Source organism: Phoxinus phoxinus (assembly GCF_949152265.1).
Source record: "Phoxinus phoxinus genome assembly, chromosome: 24".
Classification (NCBI taxonomy): domain Eukaryota; kingdom Metazoa; phylum Chordata; class Actinopteri; order Cypriniformes; family Leuciscidae; genus Phoxinus; species Phoxinus phoxinus.
In genome coordinates, this window is record NC_136899.1 from 25,143,047 (window position 1) to 25,165,565 (window position 22,519).

General features: G+C 39.4%; 1 protein-coding gene across 1 annotated transcript in view; it reads left to right on the top strand.

The window, feature by feature from the left end:
- LOC306993027 (partitioning defective 3 homolog) overlaps window positions 1–22,519 on the top strand; it is a gene marked incomplete at its 5' end in the record, with an annotated part of 169,959 nt that overhangs the window by 120,104 nt on the left and 27,336 nt on the right. The window contains one exon of the mRNA XM_079602458.1: window positions 13,301–13,575. Coding sequence (XP_079458584.1) covers window positions 13,301–13,575 — 275 coding nt within the window. The remainder of the gene's footprint in view (window positions 1–13,300; window positions 13,576–22,519) is intronic.

Genomic DNA, 22,519 nt, shown 5'->3' on the forward strand with positions numbered 1-22,519 from the left:
TCCAGTCGCATTTCAAAGTCATTCGCGAAATGACCGCCAGGTGGCGCAGAGGGACATTGTGCAAAACAGCCGCTATTGCCGTATTTTGAAATGTAAGCGGGGTTAATGTCAATTAACAGATGAAATAGGCTACTATAGAACATTGTTTAGGACAGAAAAATAGAATCATAATTTTAAAATAGAGACGAGAACAATATAGCCTTTATTTCATATTGTAACCTAGACGTCGGTGGGCGACATAAGCCTATTGCCCGTTGGGAGCAGCGTGATAAAATAATAATAATAACAAAAATAACGAACAAAAATAAATTAGGTGCAAAGAAGCTGATTATTTGTTTACTACTCAACTGAGGAATGAGACGAATGATGAGCGCTTTTCTGGAAGAGATTGGATAAACCGGGCATTTTTAAATGAGTATATTCATGGCCGAGTGGTAGAACTTACGTATTGGTCATATGGATGACACGGGTTCGAATCCCGTACAAATAAAGATTATTGTAAATTTTATATTAGCCTATTAATGCATGTCATAGCCTATTATTAATGCAGACAATCAAACAAACAAAACATTTTTTTTTATACAGGATAGCCTTTTTTTTGGTTCATATAGAGTTTGTAAAACATGGTTTTAATAAGGTGCGATTTGCCAGGGGGGACGGGGATTTCCTTCTGGTCTAAACATCCCTGCTTCTGCTGAATTATTTTAATCCCCCCTCCCTCCACAGTAACCAATGCTATAAATTACTTCACCAATAGACCATTTAAAATATATAAAATAAAGATATGCAACAGGCACGTTTAAACGACAAACAATAAAATCAGAACCAGTTTCAGTTCATGGTTCCAGTGCCTTAATGCATGCACGGCTTTCAAAATGTCACAAAGCGTTTTGAGATTATTTTGAATGAAATATTGAAGTTTTTAATTAAGTATTTTGGCACACCACACCGAGTGGCGCTATCCATTGTTCTAAAGTCGGGTTATATTCTGGCATGTTGAATTAATGTTCGGCAGACGCGGCTGCGCGTTCATTTGGATTTATTTTTCTCATAACAGACAGCTAAAATAACTTAGGCCAGTTAGGCTACTCCGTAGTTTTTTAGTCATACAGATCAGAGTAGAGTAGCCTAGCCTACATCGGTCAAAACTGTAAACTTGTATTCATATTCAAACTTTTATTCAAAAGTTTATCTGTCGTCTCTGCATGTCTCCGGGAACTGCGCGTCACAAAAATGAACCGAAAGCCACTTTCCTCCGCTCAGTCACGATAAGAAATCGGCTATGTCTATTTTAAATGTCTAAATATTTAATAAATGTTATCTGATTAGGTAATCCGTATGAAACCGAGAGGTGCAGATCTACTCAAAAGCTGTGAGCGCTTCCCAATGATGAACGGACAAGGGTGAAAATCTCGCTATAATTAAATGTAGTCTCTAGGCTAAATCGCCCTGAATTAAATTGTAAAAATAGATCAGATAATTTATTTGTCGAAATGTTGCGATATTGTTTCATTTAAGTTCATAAATATTATATAAATGTTATTTAGTTTAGCAGCAGCACAAAGCACTGTGGTTCGAGATTTATATATATATATATATATATATATATATATATATATATATATATATATATATATATATATATATATATATAAAAAAAAAATAGATAATTCACAAATCGCGCACCCTGGATGTAAGGATCCAAAGATCCCCGTGGAATTTAACATTGAGTTGAACATTGTATTCGTGACAACAAATGAACATGCGTTTGAACAAATTAACATGCGTTTGTATTTGCTTGCTTGGAAAAAGCTGCCCAAACCGAGGTAGCGTTTTATTTCTTCAATTATTGAAATAATTAAATGTTTATTAATAAACTTTTATGACAGAAATATTAGCCTATTAGCCTACATGTAGCCTAAATAATTAAATTATTTCATTATCAACACTTTACTGGCCTAATGCTAATGTCTAGAATTAAGTGTGAATTGCGACTTCTCTTTGTTTTAAGTCGGTCTCGAGCTCAGATCGCCTGTGGGGGGTTGGGGGTTCAGGAGGTGTTAATGTTCTGTCTTTCATATGCAGAGTGAGCCTGATGACCAGGCAAAGGCAAAATACTTTTAAAGATAAATCTCTCGATGTGTCCAAATGTAGGCCCTTAAATTATAAATATTGTAGTTTTATGTAGGCTATTGTATTTAAAGGGGTTTCACACACACTTTCAGTTGAAGTGTTCAATCCATTTGTTTCAACTGGTTTTGTAGAATTTTAACACGTTTGAGTAGTGTGTGTGTCAACAATCTGGCATTATCTAAACATGAACTATCGACGAAACGCGTTCTTGCCAACTAAACGAATGCAAGTGAGCAGCATACAGAGCGCTTTTATTCGCGATCCACCTCGTTTTATTGTAAGGTGAATTCAACCAGGCATTCTGTTTGAAGCAAGACTCAATCATGTTACAGTTTTTTTTTTCGTGATTTGTCTGGATGACACACAGCGACATCAGTATTATCAGCTGTATAATGGGGTTTTACCCTGAAATCTTGTTTAATTTCGAGAGAGACCCGGCGTGCGCAGTGCAGGGAGACTAAATAAACTAAAATAAAAGAGATCCAGCGCGAGAGAGAAGCAAAGAAAATCTTAATTTATGTTGCTTTGAACTATTTTCGTTTTGTAGACTATAGCCTACTGTTTTAATTGTTTATTTAGCTGCAATTTCTTTGGCAATAGGCTACAGATTTAAAATGATGCAAGAATAAGATTCTGTTTCTTACTTAATAAACTCTAACTCGATGCAACCCTGTTTTAAATAAATAAACTGCCCCCGACACTTTATTTAAACCTTGAAATGTCCAGGATCTGTTTTTAAAAATTTCTTCCTTTGCTATGACGGGTATCAATTGTCAGTCATCTCAATTTCGTGGATGATTCACAAAACAATAATTTAGCAGATTAAAGATAGCTTCCATTTTCATTTTCTGACGCGATTGGCTGATAATCTTTCCTTCATCAGTTTTGTCTTCTGTGCAGCGGCTCTACTGGAAAGTAGCAAATTTATGTTGTAATGTGCCATTGATAATTAAACAAAACGCTTGACTTCAATAAAAAGTTACCCATCTAAGCATCAAGAATGGTAAAACATTTAACACTGTCAGCCAAAGCTAGTGAGATTCGATCTCGCATCGCTTGAGGCTCCGTGATGCTCGTGCTGTTGCGTTGTCCACTGCGCTACCGTCGGTCCGCTGATGAAACATTGCTCTTGCAAACCCTCATTGATGTAGCCTAATATTTTTCTATTGCAATGTTTTGTGTTGAAATGTTTTCATTATTTATTAAATGTATTAGGCCTACATTTAATTTCAGTCTTGTGATTATATGAATTCATTTAACTACATGTTTAACTTGAATTGATCTGTTTTACCACATTTCAATCACTCGATGAGCCGCGGCGCGGCGGCAGATTACACAATAGGGATCTTCGCCGTGACGTCACGACGCGCTCTGGGGTGCGTTTCCCGTACAACTATATAGCTCACTGCTTAACTACCATAGTATGATGCATCGTTGGAGAAATCAACTAGCTCGTCACGACTGTTTCCCGAAACCAAATGTCGCAAAGTATCGTTCAACCACGCTGGTTTATGACGTCTCACACGTGGTGGACTAATAAATTATTTTAATTAATCTGTTTGAGATCGAATTAACGCTAGATTTTGTCATATAAGTTACAGACATGGCATCTGAAGACCATTTCTAATTTTTCTCAGTTATTTTGCTTTATTACCAGACTCAATATTTGGCTCGTTCTTACATAGTAGAGCGCGTTCGCACATGCGCAGTCTTCAAAAACGGTGTTTTAAATCTCTTGACAAACTAGAAGACGTAAATTACATTTGTATGTATTCTAAATAAATAACACGGGTTGTACTGAATGTCAGCTTGCTTATTTTACTAAAGATAAGGATTTATTCAGTCTACATCTCATGTAAACTAGAAACTATGCTTCTAACCACAGCTCGAGAGCTGTCGCTCCAACCACACAAGTTTGCGATGCTGTTTGCGAACGTTCGTTGGAACGATGGTTTCGGGAAACACCAAATCGTTGAACTATGCTGATAACGGCGGAACTTGCGACCATAGTTGGCTAACGATGCTTTCGGGAAACGCACCCCTGGTTGGCAGAAGAACAGTAATGACCGCTTAAAGCGCAGCGCAAACACAGAAGAAAATGGTTGTATCGTGCTTTGTGATCGGCTGTGTTAACAGGTTCGATAAGAGTAATAACCCCAAGAGCTTCTACCGCGTACCTAAACAGCCTGAATCAAGAAAGAAAGCTTTGAATTTCTGCAATTAGGCGTCTATACTCAGCGGAAAACAATGGGAGCCAGCGGACCACGATCGCGTCTGCTACCTACATTTTGCGTTAAAAATTAAAACTAATTTTGTAAATAAATGTTACTAGTAGGTTCTATCTCATTGATGGGTTAATTAATCAATGAATAACTGTACAAAATACCGCGGAAGACGTGTCAAAGTGTTTGTTTACATAACTTTTTGTGCATCCTGTGACTGAGCAATGGAAGTATAATAACACTGACATACCCTTATAAATTAATGGCAAATTATTGTATTTTCATTCATACATTTTACGTATATGTTAACCAATGTTATATATCAGAGGTAAGATAATTTTGAATATAGCCCATGGATAAATTACACCTGTATTTTTACTCTAGTTGTAACATATTTACCAGTTATCCTTAGTTACAACAAGTAATATTCGTAATTATTACTTAATTTATAGGCATCTAAAGATTTGTACGCCTTCATCGACTCTCTGGTAAACATAGATGGCGTGTCGATGAGATACAGATAGATGTCGCCGAATGTCAAATCTGGCCTTGTGTCCGGGCTTTTGCTCCAATTCTCACTCAGGTGGTATTGATCAGGCAGATAACATGAACCCTGGTTATATAAAAGCTTAACCTTATATCTCTTTTTTGGTTCTTCGGACAAATAATTAGCATATGCTGACAAAACACAGGTAGACTGCTGCGAGTCTGCGACATGTTTTGGTTCTTTCTGCCAACCAGTTCGCGACCACGCCCATATCGTGACGTCACATTTGACTCCGGCGAACATCCCTATAGAGAGAATAAACTGACACTTTTCAAAGTCTGCGATTGTAGCGCCTCTTAGCGGTCAAAGCCAGCAAATACACCCCCGCAATTTTACCGCCGCGGGAACGGCGGCGGTAAAAGTCTCATTCTGGTTGAGTACCATCTGTAGTTGGCTATTGCCACAGATATACCCGTGCGGCTCGTGACTGGGTTTGTGGTCCAGGGTCACGTATTATTTGTCTGATTTCTTCAAGCAGTCGTATGATTAGAGCGCAGTCTTTTGCATTGCATATACATATTTCTTTCTTATCCGGTGACCAGAATCCACATCAGATCACAAACAGAAGGCATTCACACACTCGCTGCGCTCTGAAAGTGTGTTTTGACTGGCCCTGACACACACACACACACACACACACTTTGGGCCCGACAGTTGAAACGCGGCTTTTGAGCTACAACACATTATTCACAGTATTATCATTTTGTACATTGTGTAAAAAGAAATAAAGTTTTCATGCATCCTCATCATCATCATAAACAGTGTCTGAAGAACTGTGATGGCCCTCAGGTCCACTTTTTCATTCACAGTTTCTTTGATTTCTCGTTGTGGCAAAAAGAAAATATCCTCAAAGTTATTCCACATATCTGGGAATCCTTCCGGGAAGTAATACATGCGCACGCTGGCCTCGCTCGGAGATGCTCTGTTCTTTGAAAATAATGCATTTGCATCGAGCCAAAAATGTCACTGTGGTTTGATGTTTTACAAAAGTACTATTTAACTGGATTTTACTTACAAGTGCTCCTCATTTCCTTCTGCAGTTCTTGTTCAGATTATTTGAACTTTGTAGATTTGTCTCAGAGGAGGCTTATTACCATTCTTATTTTTTATGGAATATTCTAGTATTGAGAATAAATTATTTATTTGTGCACATCATAATTCATATGCCTGGTAATCTTGAATCAGAATAAGTTCCTCTTCTCTTCTCTGATGATGAGGGCGGGGCTATAACCTGTCACTCACATGAGATCAGTCAATTGCAAACCACAACCATCCAATCAATTCCTCGCGGACATAATCAAGCCCCGCCCACATTTTCACTCAGATATACGCTTTTTTTTTAATCTGCCAGTGCATCAGACAAAGTATTCTTGTATTAAAGATTGCATAATGCCAGTGTGAAAGTCCTATTGTAACGATTTGAAGCACAAGTATCAAACGTGAAACGCAAGTAACTCTGTGGCGGATCCCGGCGCTGTCGCTATTACACCGGCGGGATAAACGACTCTTGCGCTCGACGCAAATCTAAAATGTGTTTGTCTGAAGTCGCTCCATTACTCATAGGTGTGGTTTGGGCGTAACGTGAAATAAACCAATCAGAGCGTCCTCTCACATTCCCTTTAAGAGCCGGCGCGCTTGTTCCACGGCGGATTGCTATTATAACGGCGGGTTTGCCGGCGCACGCAACTTACATGATGGTAACGGTGATTTCAGTCTTCAGGATTTAGTTTCCTGGTTCTTGACGGATAACACACTTTGTCAGATGTCCTTATATACCGATGTGTCTCGCCACTATTGACCAAACAGGTTTGATCCGTCATTACTACAATTAGCCTGAATAATTTGGGTAACTGTGTAATCTAGATTTATGCCTATTTTTTCACATCTTCATGGACACCACAATGATTTCCCTCGTGTGTTAATATTTTTCCTCGTAATCATGTATGGTTTGCAAAAATATGAACTGCTGCGTCTGTGTAGATGAGAGAAGCGAAGTGTGTGTGTGTTGTGCACACGCTACATTATGGCCAAGCATGCGCCCTTAAAATATCATCTGAATAACGCGCCGGTGTCTTTAGACTCGGTTTCTCCTGGTCAGCGGCGGAGTTGTTTTCTGAATCTGCAGAATATCTCCAGGGAACGTTTGCGCCGGAACACGCTCCTCTTCTCACTGAACCGCCGAGCGCAAGTTCATTCTCTAATTTACCGACGTGTGTCTGTGGAGGGAAAAGTCCGCTGTGCGCGGGTGCAAAATAGGAATGATACATGCGTCCGTACAAAGTCAATTGCGCTGGGTGCAAGATACGGCCCTATATGTTTTATGCAGTGTTTCTTCTAAAGTAAATATGTATCTTATCTAATATCTTGTTTACATTTTTTTATATATATAGAAAAAAAAAACTGTAAAAAGTTGGCATAAAACAGAAGTTGCACTATAGTATTTTCTTCTCTATTGTGACGTATATCGAAGTAAAACTGCTTCTCGAATGAGAAAAAAAAAGAATAGTGTAATGTTTAATGTTTTTTACTGGCTTTCCAGTAAAAATTTCCATTTTAAAACACATTAAGAAGTCATTGTTGCTGTGTCAGTGCTGTAACTTATTAATTTCAGTGTCAAAATAAGTACTCTGTTTTAATGTGCAGTGTGAAGTAGAGATTTCAGACTGTAATTCATTAGCATTCTTGCTGAAGTACGTCCCGATTATGAAGAACTGTGCATTTTTACTATAAGAGTGCCTCCTGTGCATAAAGCAGCGCATGTGGTGTGTGTCCACATGACGTTTATGAAAGCTGACATCAGGAAGGAAGTGTCATGCTGGCTGCAGAAAACCGTCCTGCAGAAATGAGTGTCTGATCGATTGTGTCTTGAGAGAGCTATCAATCAGCCTGACTGGTAAATTATGCTTTTATTAGCGTTGAGCCAGACTGCGGCTCCACGGGGCGAAGCAGGGCATGATGGGACGCATCCACATACGCCAAGCAATATGAGGAGGACTTCTGGATCCGTACTTCATTAGTTTATTTACTCTCCGATGGACCTTTTTGACATGAACTCACAATGACTTACTGATGTCATATCACTGTGACTGGATTCAGGAGGACGACAGAAGCATCATGGGAAATGTAGTTTTGCACCTCAAAGAAATTGCAAATAGGAAGGAGTGTGTGTGTGTGTGTGTGTGTGTGTGTGTGTGTGTGTGTGTGTGTGTGTGTGTGTGTGTGTGTGTGTGTGTGTGTGTGTGTGTGTGTGTGTGTGTGTCTCGTGCAGTCTTGTTTGACTGGAGGCTCAGAATGAAGACGCTCTCTCTAATCCACTTACAGCTCAGGAGGGAAACTCAATTGGTTCACCTGAGAAAGTAATTGATTGAATCAAAGGCCAGCGCACTGAGTCACAGTGGCATTGAGCAGATCGGGTGTCACGACACACACTCAATCTGACTCACTCACACTTCACAAGGTGAACCGAGACAGTTGTGCTCAGAAGAGATCGCTCGAGCTTCCATGCCATCTTTATTTTCGGTTAATATAAGTCTGACGTGTACAAAAGTATTTTTAATGCAATTAAATGAATAATAATATCCATTTTGTTTATTATTATAAGTAGTAGTAGTATTAATAATAATTATAATAATAGTAGTATTAACTTAACTATATTAATGTATTCCATTTAGATTTTTAAACAATTTAACACTTATCTTTCTCCTAAAATGTATATCTATATATCTTAATATATGAGTAAGTGTAAATATATGCAATTTTTTTTATATTTCTTATAATTTATTATAATATAAGTTTATTATAATAATAATTTTATGTTTATATAAATAACAATATATATATATATATATATATATATATATATATATATATATATATATATTGTTGTTTTATTTTTTATCTATTTATCTATTTATTTATCTATCTATTTTTTAAATTTTTATTATTATTATTTTTTATTTTTTATTAATCTAATTAATCGCAAATTAACCCCACATCAAATTTGGCTGATAAATTACTCTCAAAAGATCATTTAAAGTCATTATTGTGTTAAATGAGAAAAGCATCAAGTATTACAAAACATTACAAAAAGTAGCTTTAGAAATACATATTTTTTTATTTGATTCAACAATCAACATAGATTTTATTACACACAAACTTTTAACAAACTTTTTTGTTGTTGTGTAAATCAATATCATATTTTCACTTCTGCTCTTCGGAAAACAAAAACAGCGCGTGTGTGATATTTATGTTCAAAATGAGACAAGAACTCATACATACTCATACTGCCCATATTTATATATCAACACATGTCCAGTGTGAAGAAAACCCCCGTCCCACCCCATAGGTGAAGTACGTCAGTACACTAAGGTTAACCAATCACAATACAGGGCATTTACCGTACATAGAGAAGTCCCAAAAAGTACAGTAGCCTTTTTAATGCTGAGGGTCAAAATGGTCAGGGAATTGTTTTGTGTCCAAGAAAGCTTGACTAATACTGTATTATAAGTGGATTTCAGATGTGGCTCCTTTAACTTAAGCAGTTGTACCGTTCAGTGGCCTTACTCTCACCGGAGAGAGAATTAATTCAGCCATTACGGGGACACATAATGAACTGTCACCGGCTCTAAAGCGCAGTATTCACCGCGCACATTTGAGCAGTTCGACCCACAGCTGCACAGCCTCGGGCGCTCGGAGCCGTCATAATCCCCTGGAAAAATAGACTGAAAATATGTGGGAGAGGACAACAGATCTGCCTCATCTCCTCTGTGTAAATGAATGGGATTGTAGAGATGCGATAGAGAAGGCTAATGAGGCTGTCCGGGTCTCTGAGAGATGTGTGTGTGTGTGTGTGTGTGTGTGTGTGTGTGTGTGTGTGTGTGTGTGTGTGTGTGTGTGTGTGTGTGTGTGTGTGTGTGTGTGTGTGTGTGTGTGTGTGTGTGTGTGTGTGTGTGTGTGTGTGTGTAAGACCGAGAGGAGAGAGAGGGGATGTGGGATTAACACTTCATAAACAGCATCAGGGCAGCGGAGCCTGTGTGTGTGTGTGTGTGTGTGTGTGTGTGTGTGTGTGTGTGTGTGTGTGTGTGTGTGTGTGTGTGTGTGTGTGTGTGTGTGTGTGTGTGATAGACAGGATTAGAGTTACTGTATGATGCTGATATATAGGCAAGGAGATCTTCTCTCTCATCCAAGGTCAGGAAGGATTTTCTCAAACATGTTCTAATGTAAAATGTCAATATGTGGATGTGAGTTACAGTGATTTTATCACGACTAGGGCAACAATTTGAAAAAGACCAATGTTAAGTTGTTGCATTATTCATAACTAGATTTGTTTTTGTTTGCCTGTGTAATACAAAAGTTGCTCGGCCAATACTAAGGTATTATGAGTGGGTTTGTGCCATTCATAAATACATTGAGAATGTCTTCAATTAAATACAATTTCGATTGAGGAATTTTACTCTAAATTGCAGTTTGAGTTTGAGTATACATAATTAAAATTAACTGTAATTAATTGGATGGATGGATGGATGGATGGGTAAAATAGATAGATAGATAGATAGATAGATAGATAGATAGATAGATAGATAGATAGATAGATAGATAGATGGATGGATGGATGGATGGATGGATGGATGGATGGATGGATGGATGGATGATGGATGGATGGATGGATGGATGGATGGATGGATGGATGGATGGATGGATGGATGGATGGATGGATGGATGGATGGATGGATGGATAGATAGATAGATAGATAGATAGATAGATAGATAGATAGATAGATAGATAGATAGATAGATAGATAGATAGATAGATGGATGGATGATGGATGATGGATGGATGGATGGATGGATGGATGGATGGATGGATGGATAGATAGATAGATAAATGGATGGATGGATGGATGGATGGATGGATGGATGGATGGATGGACGGATGGATGGACGGATGGATGGATGGATGGATGGACAGGCGAAGCCAGCCTCTGAGGAAGACGGACTGTAAAGGAGTGTTTAATCCACATGGCTAATCCTGTTTGAGAAACACTAGATTAGGGGAGATTACGAGATCACGAGTAGAGAGGGCAGAATAAACGAGTTCATAATAACTCCTCTCCCAAACTCTGGGCCGTAGAAGATCTGTGTCTCCCACAAGCACATCAGTTCATCCAGAACTTTACCAAACACGTTCCTTTATAAAAACCCTTCCTGTTTTTATCTCCCTCTCATTCCGTCACGACCGTCAGATTTCAACAAAGGTCATAAAACAAATCCTGGTTTTGTGAAGTAAAGCGTGTTGAGAAGAGTTGAGCGGTTTATAGTGGCTCTTCTCTGCGTCAGTAAACGTGCGGTTTTATCAAGTCAGCATCTCCAGACTTCATTAAACGTCTCGTCTATATTACACAGCTGTTGTTTTCCCACAAACGTCTGACCGGGCTGGGCGAGATGTGTCCCGTGTGATGGTCATCCTGCAGTCCAGTCTTGCTCGTCTTTGATGGATCTAGATGTGTTCTCCAGCTAACGACTGTCAGATCCCTTTGTATTCCGGCCTACAGAAAGAGATGCAGGGCGTAGGGTATGTTGTAGGGTATGCAATGATGCATTCAAAAAAGCCTTCTCATAGTTCCCTTGAGGTTTGTCTCCAGATCCAGAGAGCTGTGTCTAAAAACACTGACATGTGGATCTTGGTCCTCCTAGTAGACAGGAGCGCAGGTGCTGAGGATTATGGATAAGAATCAGGAGAAGTTCCTGTAGGAGGAAGTGAGACCTTCTCCCGATCAGTGCCGGCCCGTGGGGAAAGTGTATCACATTGTAAGAACATGATAGCTCATATACCCCTTTTCCACCAACAAGAATCAGGTGCTGGTTCAGAGCTAGAGCTAGAGCCGGTTCGGAGTTGGTTCTACTGACGGTTCTTCTAAGAACCGGTTTGCCTTTCCACAGGCTAGAGAGCCAAAACAGAGCCAGCTCTAACGTCACTGTGTATACATCTCATGTTGCCCAGCAACGCTAGCGCGGCAGTGCAAAACAAAAACACACCAGGCTTGTTCGAGATGGTTCGGCTTCACGCAGACCGATCGCCGCGTGACATTAAAGCACTGCGAAAGCGATCCAAAAGCACAAGGAGTCGTATGCTCTCCAAACACTCCCGGAGCTCTGATCGGTCCACGCCGCTCCGATGCATCTCGAACAAGTCTTACATCAACAATGGCGTTCGTTGCGTTACTATTGATGCTCATGGCTTTGCGAAACTACATCGGCATCCAAACACGGTGAATCCAACGCGTTCGTGCAGCTCGCCGTAACTTGCATAGACGGAGATTACAATCGAGCAGCTATTAGCTCGATTAGCAGCTATTTAAAAAATGGCGGTCACAAGTTTCTTTTCGTCTTGTTGGTCACGGTAACCCCGCCCCTGACGCAAGCGGTTCTTACTCTAGCCCAGCAATGTTTTGGTGCTACTTAAGAACCACTTTTACTGGTTCGGAGCGGGTGCTTTGGTGGTCGAAAAACAAAGAACCGATTTTAAACTAGGCTCTGGCTCCGAACCAGCACCAGCTCTGCCTTGGTGGAAAAGGGGTAATAGAGGACCTGAGATCAGACCTCAGTCCCGACAGCCTGATCATCAGCGCAGTGACCGCTCTATTAGTGCTGGAGACTGACCTGTGCTGGACAACAGACGTCTGGCTTCAGATTACAACTTTATCTGAGTTTTTGAGTTTTGTTTTGCTCACAAAAGCCATGCATCTGACTTTTTGTTTTGCGTTTTGTTTTGTTTTATTGTTTTGTTTTGCATTGTTTTAGACGAGCATTTTTTTATTGTTTTAAGTTTTGTTTTGTTTTTAGATTTGTTTTGTGTTTTGTTTGTTGGCATTGTTTTAGATGAGCATCTGACAACATTTTGGAACAATTGCACTTAAATCAAGAAAACAAATATTTTAACTTTTTTTAGTTTTGTTTTGAATTTTGTTTTGTTTTGTTTGTATTGTTTGAGGCATGCATCTGACAAAATGTGACAATTGTGTTTTGTGTTCAATGTAGTTTGTTTTGTTTTCTTAAAATTTTAGGCTTGCATATGACAATTTTGTGACAATTTTGTGACAGTTTACTTAAAGCAAAACAAACTGTTTTATATCAAATTGTACTTTTTTTTTTCTTTTTTTTTTACATTCTATGCTTGCATTTGACAATTGTGTGACAACTGCGCATAAAGCAAGAAAAACAGTTTTATTCAATTTAATTTTACGTTTTGTTTACATTTTAGGCTTGCATCTGACTACATTTTCTGACAATTGTGCCTAAAGCAATAACAACCATTTTCTAAAGGGACGAGACAAATAAAGCATCTGAAATATTAAAAAGCCAGTATATTTGTATATATATTTCCGCTCTTTCTCTCCAGGAGTCTCCGAGTAGCCCGACTGTGTCTCTGAACTCTCCACGAGATGAACATGAGCGGCGGATCTCTCAGTCGCTGTATCCCGGAGAGAGCCAGGATGACAAACACACTCCACGACACATCATGATGGGGAGATTGATGGGTAAGCTGATAAAAACACTCATAATGTTAGTCTTATCCACAGACGGCCCGGGTGTATCATTGCACACAACATGGCCAGAGCTTTCTCGAACCGAAGAACCGAAGGCTGACTTTAAGAATTATTCTGGATTCAAGACGTAATTGTTTTCATCAGTCCAGATGTCCTTGCTTACCTGTAATTTCTGGTTTCCACATATAGTATATCCGGAATGTCATTAAAAGGAAATGGGTCAATTTGCATGTCATTCGGAGATCTTTCCCTGTCTAAAGGGGCTTTCACATGTGTAGTTATAGGATCTCAGTTATAGGGACTATCCACCAGTGCCGTTCCCAAGAACTCATGTTCCCCTAGAGTCATTTTCCTGGTTGCATTTGCACCACATGTAGGAACTCTGAAGTGACATAATCCGGCATAACTGACGACATTTAGGCGAACCGTGATTGGTTGAGAACTGCCTTCAGTCCATCTATCACAATTTTCCATGTTCGTGGAGTAAGTATATGTAAACTGTGTGTTTGCAATGCTTTTTAAAAATGGCCAGTGCCAGTGTTTTGCATGGCATGCGTTCAGCCAATCAACTTAAACTTACATCATTGGTAGTTTGTATGCAGTTCATCGACTGGCCTCTAGAGACCGGCTCCAAAAGAGAGTCAATCCCATGTTAATCTACCCAATTTCACAGCAGAAAATAACATGTTTACAGCCTGGTACAAAAAGTGGTTTTGGTCTATATTGCTAATTTTGCCCTTCATGACGACTGTGTGGGGGGTAAATTTTTTTATAACTCGTCCGTTTAAATTATATTCATCCTTAATGTTGTGCATTATTAAGGGCGTGGCCACTTGAGTGGCAGGTGGATTGCCGGTGATGTCACTACTAGCCGTTTGTCTGCTGTTTGTTAGCGTCACCTCAGCTAATCCGCCTCGCTGCCCGTTTTCAGTTATCGGGGAGTGACGCGCGGCCAAGATGGCGAGGGCTGGCTCCGCCCATTTTGGGCTTCAAAAACACTACAACCATATTCTTTCACACAGTCTATGGTTAGACACTACTATGCAGTCTAATTTAGGCGTCCCTATAGCCAGGGCCGGATTAACCATTAGGGCAATTGGGCAATTGCCCAGGGGCCCAGGACATCTAAGGGGCCCTGGGCACCGTCAAATATTATGTCAAATATTATGATTAAAATGTCTCCACGATCTGCTTTTGAAGAAATATCGTAGGATCGTGCATTCTATCAGTTTGCAGTTCTGGCGCCTCCGTCTCAACATACTGTACAGCGCGACGTATATCCACATGAAATACAGAGAAACGGGACACTGTAGTTTATAAAAATGAATTATTTGCATGTGCTTTAAAGCCTTGCCGGTTAAACATGTCATTCTCCGCTGATGCGCTGTTCTAATGGGCGCTTTTCTGAGCGCAATAACGTTACACCCCGACGCGCACATGTAGACTAAAAGGCTACACATGTAGCCTGTCTAAGTTATCTTTCGAGTCTTATTGCGCTAATACTGTCAAATACACACAAGGTTTACATAAACAAAGTTGGTTATGTCTAAAGTGAAAGAATAGTAGAAAAAAATAAGAAACAAATCTGCTTGTCAAATGCGTGTATATTAGACTCGTCGCGGGCAGATCTTAAAGTGACAGTAGCCCTAATAGTAAACATGCAGCCGCTTGTCCTTAAAGGGATAGTTACCCAAAAATAAAAATGATGTCATTATTTACTCACTCACTTTAATGTTGTTCCATACCTGTATTAATTTCTTTCTTGTGCTGAACACAAAAGAAGATATTTTGAGGAGTGTGGCTAACCGGGCGGTTGCTGGTCCCCATTGACTACCATAGTAGGAAAAAAAACTATTATGGAAGTCACTGGGGTACATCAACTGTTTGGTTACCCACATTCCTCCAAATAACTTTTATTTTCAACAGAAGAGGGAGACTTATTTGGGTTTGAAACGGCTTGAGAGAGTAGGCTAAATGATGACAATTAAAAATGTCCCTGTTAATAAAACAACAAAATACAAAGAGTAAATCCCTCACTCTTGACTGAGAACTTTAATATAGCTTTAATAAGAATCAATGTACAATTTATACAGTGAAGTCTATGTTGTGTTTTATTTTCATATTTCATATAATTTAATGACTTTCTTCCATGCTGGGGGGGGGGGGGGGGGGGGGGGGGGGTCCTACAAGTCATTGTGCCCAGGGGCCTCTGAACTCTTAATCCGGCCCTGCCTATAGCTACAATCGGTCTCGATTCATTCGGTGCGACTGCGAACGCATTAAAAAGTGAGTATTTCTGCCTTTAGTTATAGGAACTATGATAACGTTCCTCTGGTGTGAAAGCCCTTTATGTGAATGGTTCTAAATAAAGCTATTCAAAATAAACACACACACACACACACACACTGTTTTTATATGTCTTGACTCTTGACCTTCTGTTTCCACCGGACATATACGGTTTAAATACACAGATGAATGTGTCCAACACCTGGACACACACAGGCTCAGCCCGGCCCGTCCCAGCATGCTCCTGTGGTTTTGTAAATGGGGGTTAATGTCATTTTCAAGCCTCTGTCTCATCCAGCATGACTCTTTCAAGTCATTCCTGATTTTCCTCAAACTCCGCTCCATTTCTAGTCCTGCCAGACAATTGGAATCGACAGACCAATCCTTTCACCGTCATGCTTGTCATTTCACAATCGACTACTCAGTCTTGAACAATAAGCTCTTTAGTACCTGACGCAAACCCTGATCTTCCTCCTCCTCATCCCCTGCTTTTCTTCCACTTCTTGTTTTCTCTCATCTTCTAGTTCTGAGCTTGTCTTCTGTGTGTGTTTCTCATTGCAGTGTGATAATGAGTCAGTCAATGACGTCTCGTTCTCCTCATCAGAGTTACAGTGTGTGCGTCTAATGGCCGCTCACACTTTCAAAGCCTTCTCTCGTTTTTTGGCTTTTTTGTTGTTGTAATTTTAATTGATAATCGGGATAGTAAACAGGATGGGCAATTAGGGTGGGGGGGTGTATAGTGGTCGATAGAATAATAATATATTTTATTATTATCACTAATGCTATGTAACGTTATATATTAGTGCAAATAAATGTGTGTGTACTGTGTATAATTATTTGGTATATATAAATACACACATATGCATGTATATATTTAAGAAATATGTGCATGTACGTATATACTTCATATATATGTTTATACATAATTTATATTATACAGTATATAAAAATAAAATAATATATATATATATAAACCATTTTATTTAAAATATATGCATGCATATGTGTGTGTACTGTGTACTGTACACACATATGCATGCATACATTTAAAATAAAATGGTTTTAAATATAGATTTAAATGTGTGTATTTAAATATATACACAGTACACACACATATATAAACATACATTTTTATTTTGGATGCAATTAATTGTTGCCCAGCACCTATATATATATGTAAAGAAAATCTGATCTCAGAATTGTCTTTCGCCTTGTCTCTCTGTTTTCCACTTCTCATTCTTTCCTCGTTGGTTTGCACAAATGTATGCATTGACACTTTTTCTCTAAAAGCATGCGAGTGAATCTTCCCCCTCTCCTGTGCGGAGAAACTCTGAAACTTCTCTAAAAGCAGCACTTCAGAGAGTTTAGCTCTACATCTTCTCCGCAGGAAAGTAAAAAGGCAAAGTTTGAGAAAGTTTAGCTCGGGGATGATGGCACCCTTCAGCTGTTGTAGGCCTGACACGTTGTCATATATCTCATAAACTTGAGTTTTCTCGCCACATGCACCTGAGAATTGTTTCGCCACTTGTCAGTCACTTGCATGACATGTTATTTGTGTTTGTGAAAACATGAAAACTGCAACAATAACAGATGACACATTAAATGGCCCATTACTGACGTTTCTGAACGACAGAAGGTCTGTGCCGTAACTTCTGCGCTGTAGGACGAGAGGTTGGACCTTGATGTATGTGTTTGTCAGAGGTCATCTTCTAAAGGACCCGGGTGAAGACATGCCTGACACCGCGTGCTGCATCACTGTCAGGGAAATAGTCTTCAGGAGACACAACTCATTTCACACATATTTGCTGTCACTCAGGAAGGAGCAGACATGGCGGCTTTGAGCTACAAGGTTAGCGAGATAATGTCGTCTCGCGTGGATGTTATGACAGGTCGGGATGAGGAATGAAACTTTAAAGCTTGAAAACAGAATGAAATGGGAGAATAAAACTCACAGGAATATAGTGCCATAAGTACAAATTGATAGTTGACACATTTCAGGGAACACTTTTTATATGACTGGATAAAGGAAAGTATTAATCACAGGTTGAGTTGTGGTTTCAATGTTCGTTTAGTTAATTTGTTTCTTGTTTTTGTCTTTATTTTTACCTGTCACCATTTCATTATAAACAGTCCTGCAACTAACTAACAAACACAAACAAACAAACATAAATAAATAAACAAACAAACGGTGTAATTAATCTGAATTAATGTACGTATGAACAAACAAACAAACAAAATCAACATGTTGCAAAATGTTGTTTAACTCTTTACCTGCCGGCATCATTTCACATTTTCACAAAACTTTCATATTTTGTTGTATACGAATATCTGAATATTGAATATTTTAACCGAAAGAACAAATCCTCTGCTTTCTACAAAAGAAAACCTTTTTAAATATTTTTTTTATCAACACTTGAATGCCAAATTCTATCCATCTATCCATCCATCCATCATCCATCCATCCATCCATCCATCCATCCATCCATCCATCCATCCATCCATCCATCCATCCACCCATCCATCCATCCATCCACCCATCCACCCATCCATCCATCCATCCATCCATCCATCCATCCATCCATCCACCCATCCATCCATCCACCCATCCATCCATCATCCATCCATCCACCCATCCATCCATCCATCCCTCCATCCACCCACCCATCCACCCACCCATCCATCCATCCCTCCATCCACCCACCCACCCATCCATCCATCCACCCACCCATCCACCCACCCATCCATCATCCATCCATCCATCCATCCACCCATCCACCCATCCATCCATCCATCCCTCCATCCACCCACCCATCCACCCACCCATCCACCCATCCATCCATCCATCCCTCCATCCACCCACCCACCCATCCACCCACCCATCCATCCATCCCTCCATCCATCCACCCATCCATCCATCCATCCACCCATCCACCCATCCATCCACCCATCCATCCATCCCTCCATCCATCCACCCATCCATCCACCCATCCATCCACCCATCCATCCCTCCATCCACCCATCCATCCACCCATCCATCCATCCATCCACCCATCCATCCATCCATCCATCCACCCATCCACCCATCCATCCACCCATCCATCCATCCACCCATCCACCCATCCATCCCTCCATCCACCCATCCATCCACCCATCCATCCATCCATCCACCCATCCATCCATCCATCCACCCATCCATCCATCCATCCATCCACCCATCCATCCATCCACCCATCCATCCATCCATCCATCCATCCATCCATCCATCCACCCATCCACCCATCCATCCATCCACCCATCCATCCATCCACCCATCCATCCATCCACCCATCCATCCATCCATCCATCCATCCATCCATCCATCCATCCATCCATCCACCCACCCATCATCCCCATCCATCCACATACTGGCAGGCATAAATAAAGACAAGGAACATGATAATAATGATAAAACCAATAAAAGAAATATGTAAAAAAGCAGTGTCCAAAGAAATGTTGAGCATGGAGCATAATTCACCACTGTAGTGCACGGTGTTTGACATTTCAGACAAATCACATCCTGAACGACAAAAAAACAAAAACAAAAAAAAAAAACGATTTGAAATGGGATCTGACCTTTGAGACTGAAATGCATTTCCGAAAATCAGATTTTAATTGTTTTTCAAACCAAATACGAATTATTTTACGTCATTCTCTGCTGTTCAGGTTGCAAATAATGTCACAGATTTTGGCCTCTTCTTTCCATCTTTTCTGTGAGATATTCCTTCTTCCTAGAGGTGAGGTGTGAAATTGCACCTTTTCTGTCTCGCAGCCGTGCTGTAGATGTTGGATTCCTGTCGTCTTTTATGTTCAAGTTGCACTTAGTGTTACTTTAACAAGTTAAACACAGTTAAAATGACACACAGAGGGACTTTTTTCCAATCATTTAAGGGAATGCGCTGTACCAATTTGAATTTGCCCTTCACAACTGTTGATTTGGAGAGAGAAGTGCCTCTAAGTGTGTGACGGGAAAGGTTAGCCCCATTAAACAGCGGAAATAGGCACTGTGGCTAATGCTCGTACCCAAAAAAAAAAACGGGGTATGCGAGTCCATTAATAGTCCTTCAGGTAAAACGGCGTTTCTGTGACTCCTGGAGACTCACTATATTCTGCCCATACAGAGACATATTGAGTATATTCTGAATGAATCTGCCTCTGAATGACAGTCATTACCGCCGCGAATGCCTTGTGCACTTCAGGTAATCACAGTGGCAGAACATTTCAGAGTGTAGACATTTAGACAGAGGACTGGAAATCATCTTCGGCACCTTTGAACAGGTAGAAAAAAGAGAACGAAGTCTGTATATTGCCTGTAGGATAAGTTAATAAGCCATGTTGGATTAACACATGTATATGATAATATATAATAATAGGTAGGCTACATAATGTAGGCTATTACCACCTCAACATTGTGATGATGGTAATTTTGAAGTCATCATTTGTGACATTCAGCAACTCTTCTGTGAAGTCTGTTTGTGCGTCGGCTAACGATTTGGCTAGCGATTAAGCTTGAGGTTTGGTAATAAGGCCTGTGATTCAGCCAGCAGTTTGACTAGCAATTTAGCTTGTGCTTTACTGAGCAAATTGGTTAGCCTGGTAAGCTTGTAATTTGGTTGTTGTTTAGTTAAGCAATAAAGCTGTGAATGTTAGCTTGTGATTTGGTTAATGATTAGCAATAAGGCTTGCGATTTAAATCATATTTCACTTTTAATTTAGCTTGATTTGGCTAGTGATTTGGCTGTGATTAAGCTTGTGATTTGGTTAGCGTTCACCTAGCAGTAACTCTTGTGATTCAGCTAGCGATTCATTTAGCAATAAGCCTTGCGATTTAGATAATATTTCACTATTAATTTAGCTTTTGATTTATGTAATAATTTGGTCAGCGATTAAGCTTTTGATTTGGTTGATAATTAGCTAGAAGCTTGTGATGCAGATACCATTTAACTAGTGATATATATTGTAATTTACTTAGCAATTCGGTTTGTGATTGGCTAGCAATTGCAACTGTGTGTTTTGTAACTGCTAATTTACTTACATGTAATGTATCTTTAATCATTATGCATACACTTTTATCCAACTATGCAGAATATAACAACAAAATTGATTCATCGGAGAGAGACGCAGACATGGGGGAAAATGCTTTGGAAACTCGTATATCAGAGTGCTAATTATCTTTAGACTTCTTTTATTCCTTAAACATAAAACTAATTAGCAGAAAAGCTAATGTTGCTTGTCTTTGCAGCTGCATTAGCATTTAAACTTAACTACTTCAAAGTTAAACTCCTTTTTTCATGTGCTTCCTCTGATGTTTTGTCCACCACCAAAACATTAAGTTGCAAATTAATGAATCTTGAAGCTAGCTTGTAATATTTTATCTTTGTGTAATATCTGTTCTCATATAAAGAGATTAAACAGCCTTAACACTAAAGGTTGTGAGTCAGAGTGATGGGCGTGGCTTAATCTGACAGTGCCATCACATTGATTGGCCGCAGTGGCTGTCAGTCAGAGTGATGGGCGGAGCTTAATCTGACATTGCAATCACATTGATTGGCTGCAGTGGCTGTCAGTCAGAGTGATGGGTGGAGCTTATTCTGAAAGTGCCATCACATTGATTGGCTGCAGTGGCTGTCAGTCAGAGTGATGGGCGGAGCTTAATCTGACAGTGCAATCACATTGATTGGCCGCAGTGGCTGTCAGTCAGAGTGATTGGCGGGGCTCTCAGTGGGATGAGCTGCTGGCTGTGAAAGTGTGTGAAGATGTAGCATATACACTGAGCTTTACATCCATCTAACTGGCAGTGTGAATCCGCCTCTCGCTAGTCTCTACTACAGGTATAATGCAGCAGGTGGCAGATGCACATCTCGGGCTGAATCAGATGTGTTTTTTTCTTCTTTCTCCATTTCTCTTTTCTCCTGTTGTGTCTTGGCCAGGATTTTGGGATATGTTATTTAAAAGAGTGGTTATTTTAATAAAAGTACAGAAAATATGCAAGATTTTGGCAGTAATCAATGATTTATTTAATGTGGAGTGAATTATAGCAGTCTTGTTCGCTGTGAGCAAAACTCTGTCTAAATTGAAATGTCCAGCCAGTAGCAGAAAATCTCACTGTGTCGAAAATTGCGGACCGTCACTTACAGTACTTCTGGACATGCGGTTTCAGAGGATAATCTATTCACACACCACAGGAATCATGGACATTTGCTTCACCTGTTAATGGCTGGAGAATTGACAACATTTGCCGGCCATGAATATTTCTAACTGACGTTTTATTATTGTGATTTTTTATTCAAAAATTTTAAAATCTGTCATTTTCTTTCAAACATTTTTATTTTGTTTGCTCAATGAAGTTTTTAAAACCATCAACTCTAACTAACTAAGCTTATGAAAATAAATTGTGCAATTCAATAGATTAAATTCAGATTAATCTGATTTACTCGCATTTATTTAAAACAATTATCGAAACATTACAATAAAAAATAAAAAATACAAAGACATAACAATACAAATTGAACATATGTTTTTGAAAAAAAGTCTCTTTTTGAAGAAAAAATACGTTTTTGTTGCTTTATATTTTTGTGAAAATTTTGATGCATATTTTCAAGATCGTTTGATGAATAGAAAGTTCTACAGCATTTATTAGAAAGAGAAATATTGTGTACCAGTGTAACAAAGGTCCTAACTGTCATCCTTGTTGAATAAAAGTGTTCTTGTTTGTCTATTTTGGCCAAATTTTATTTACTCGCCAAAGC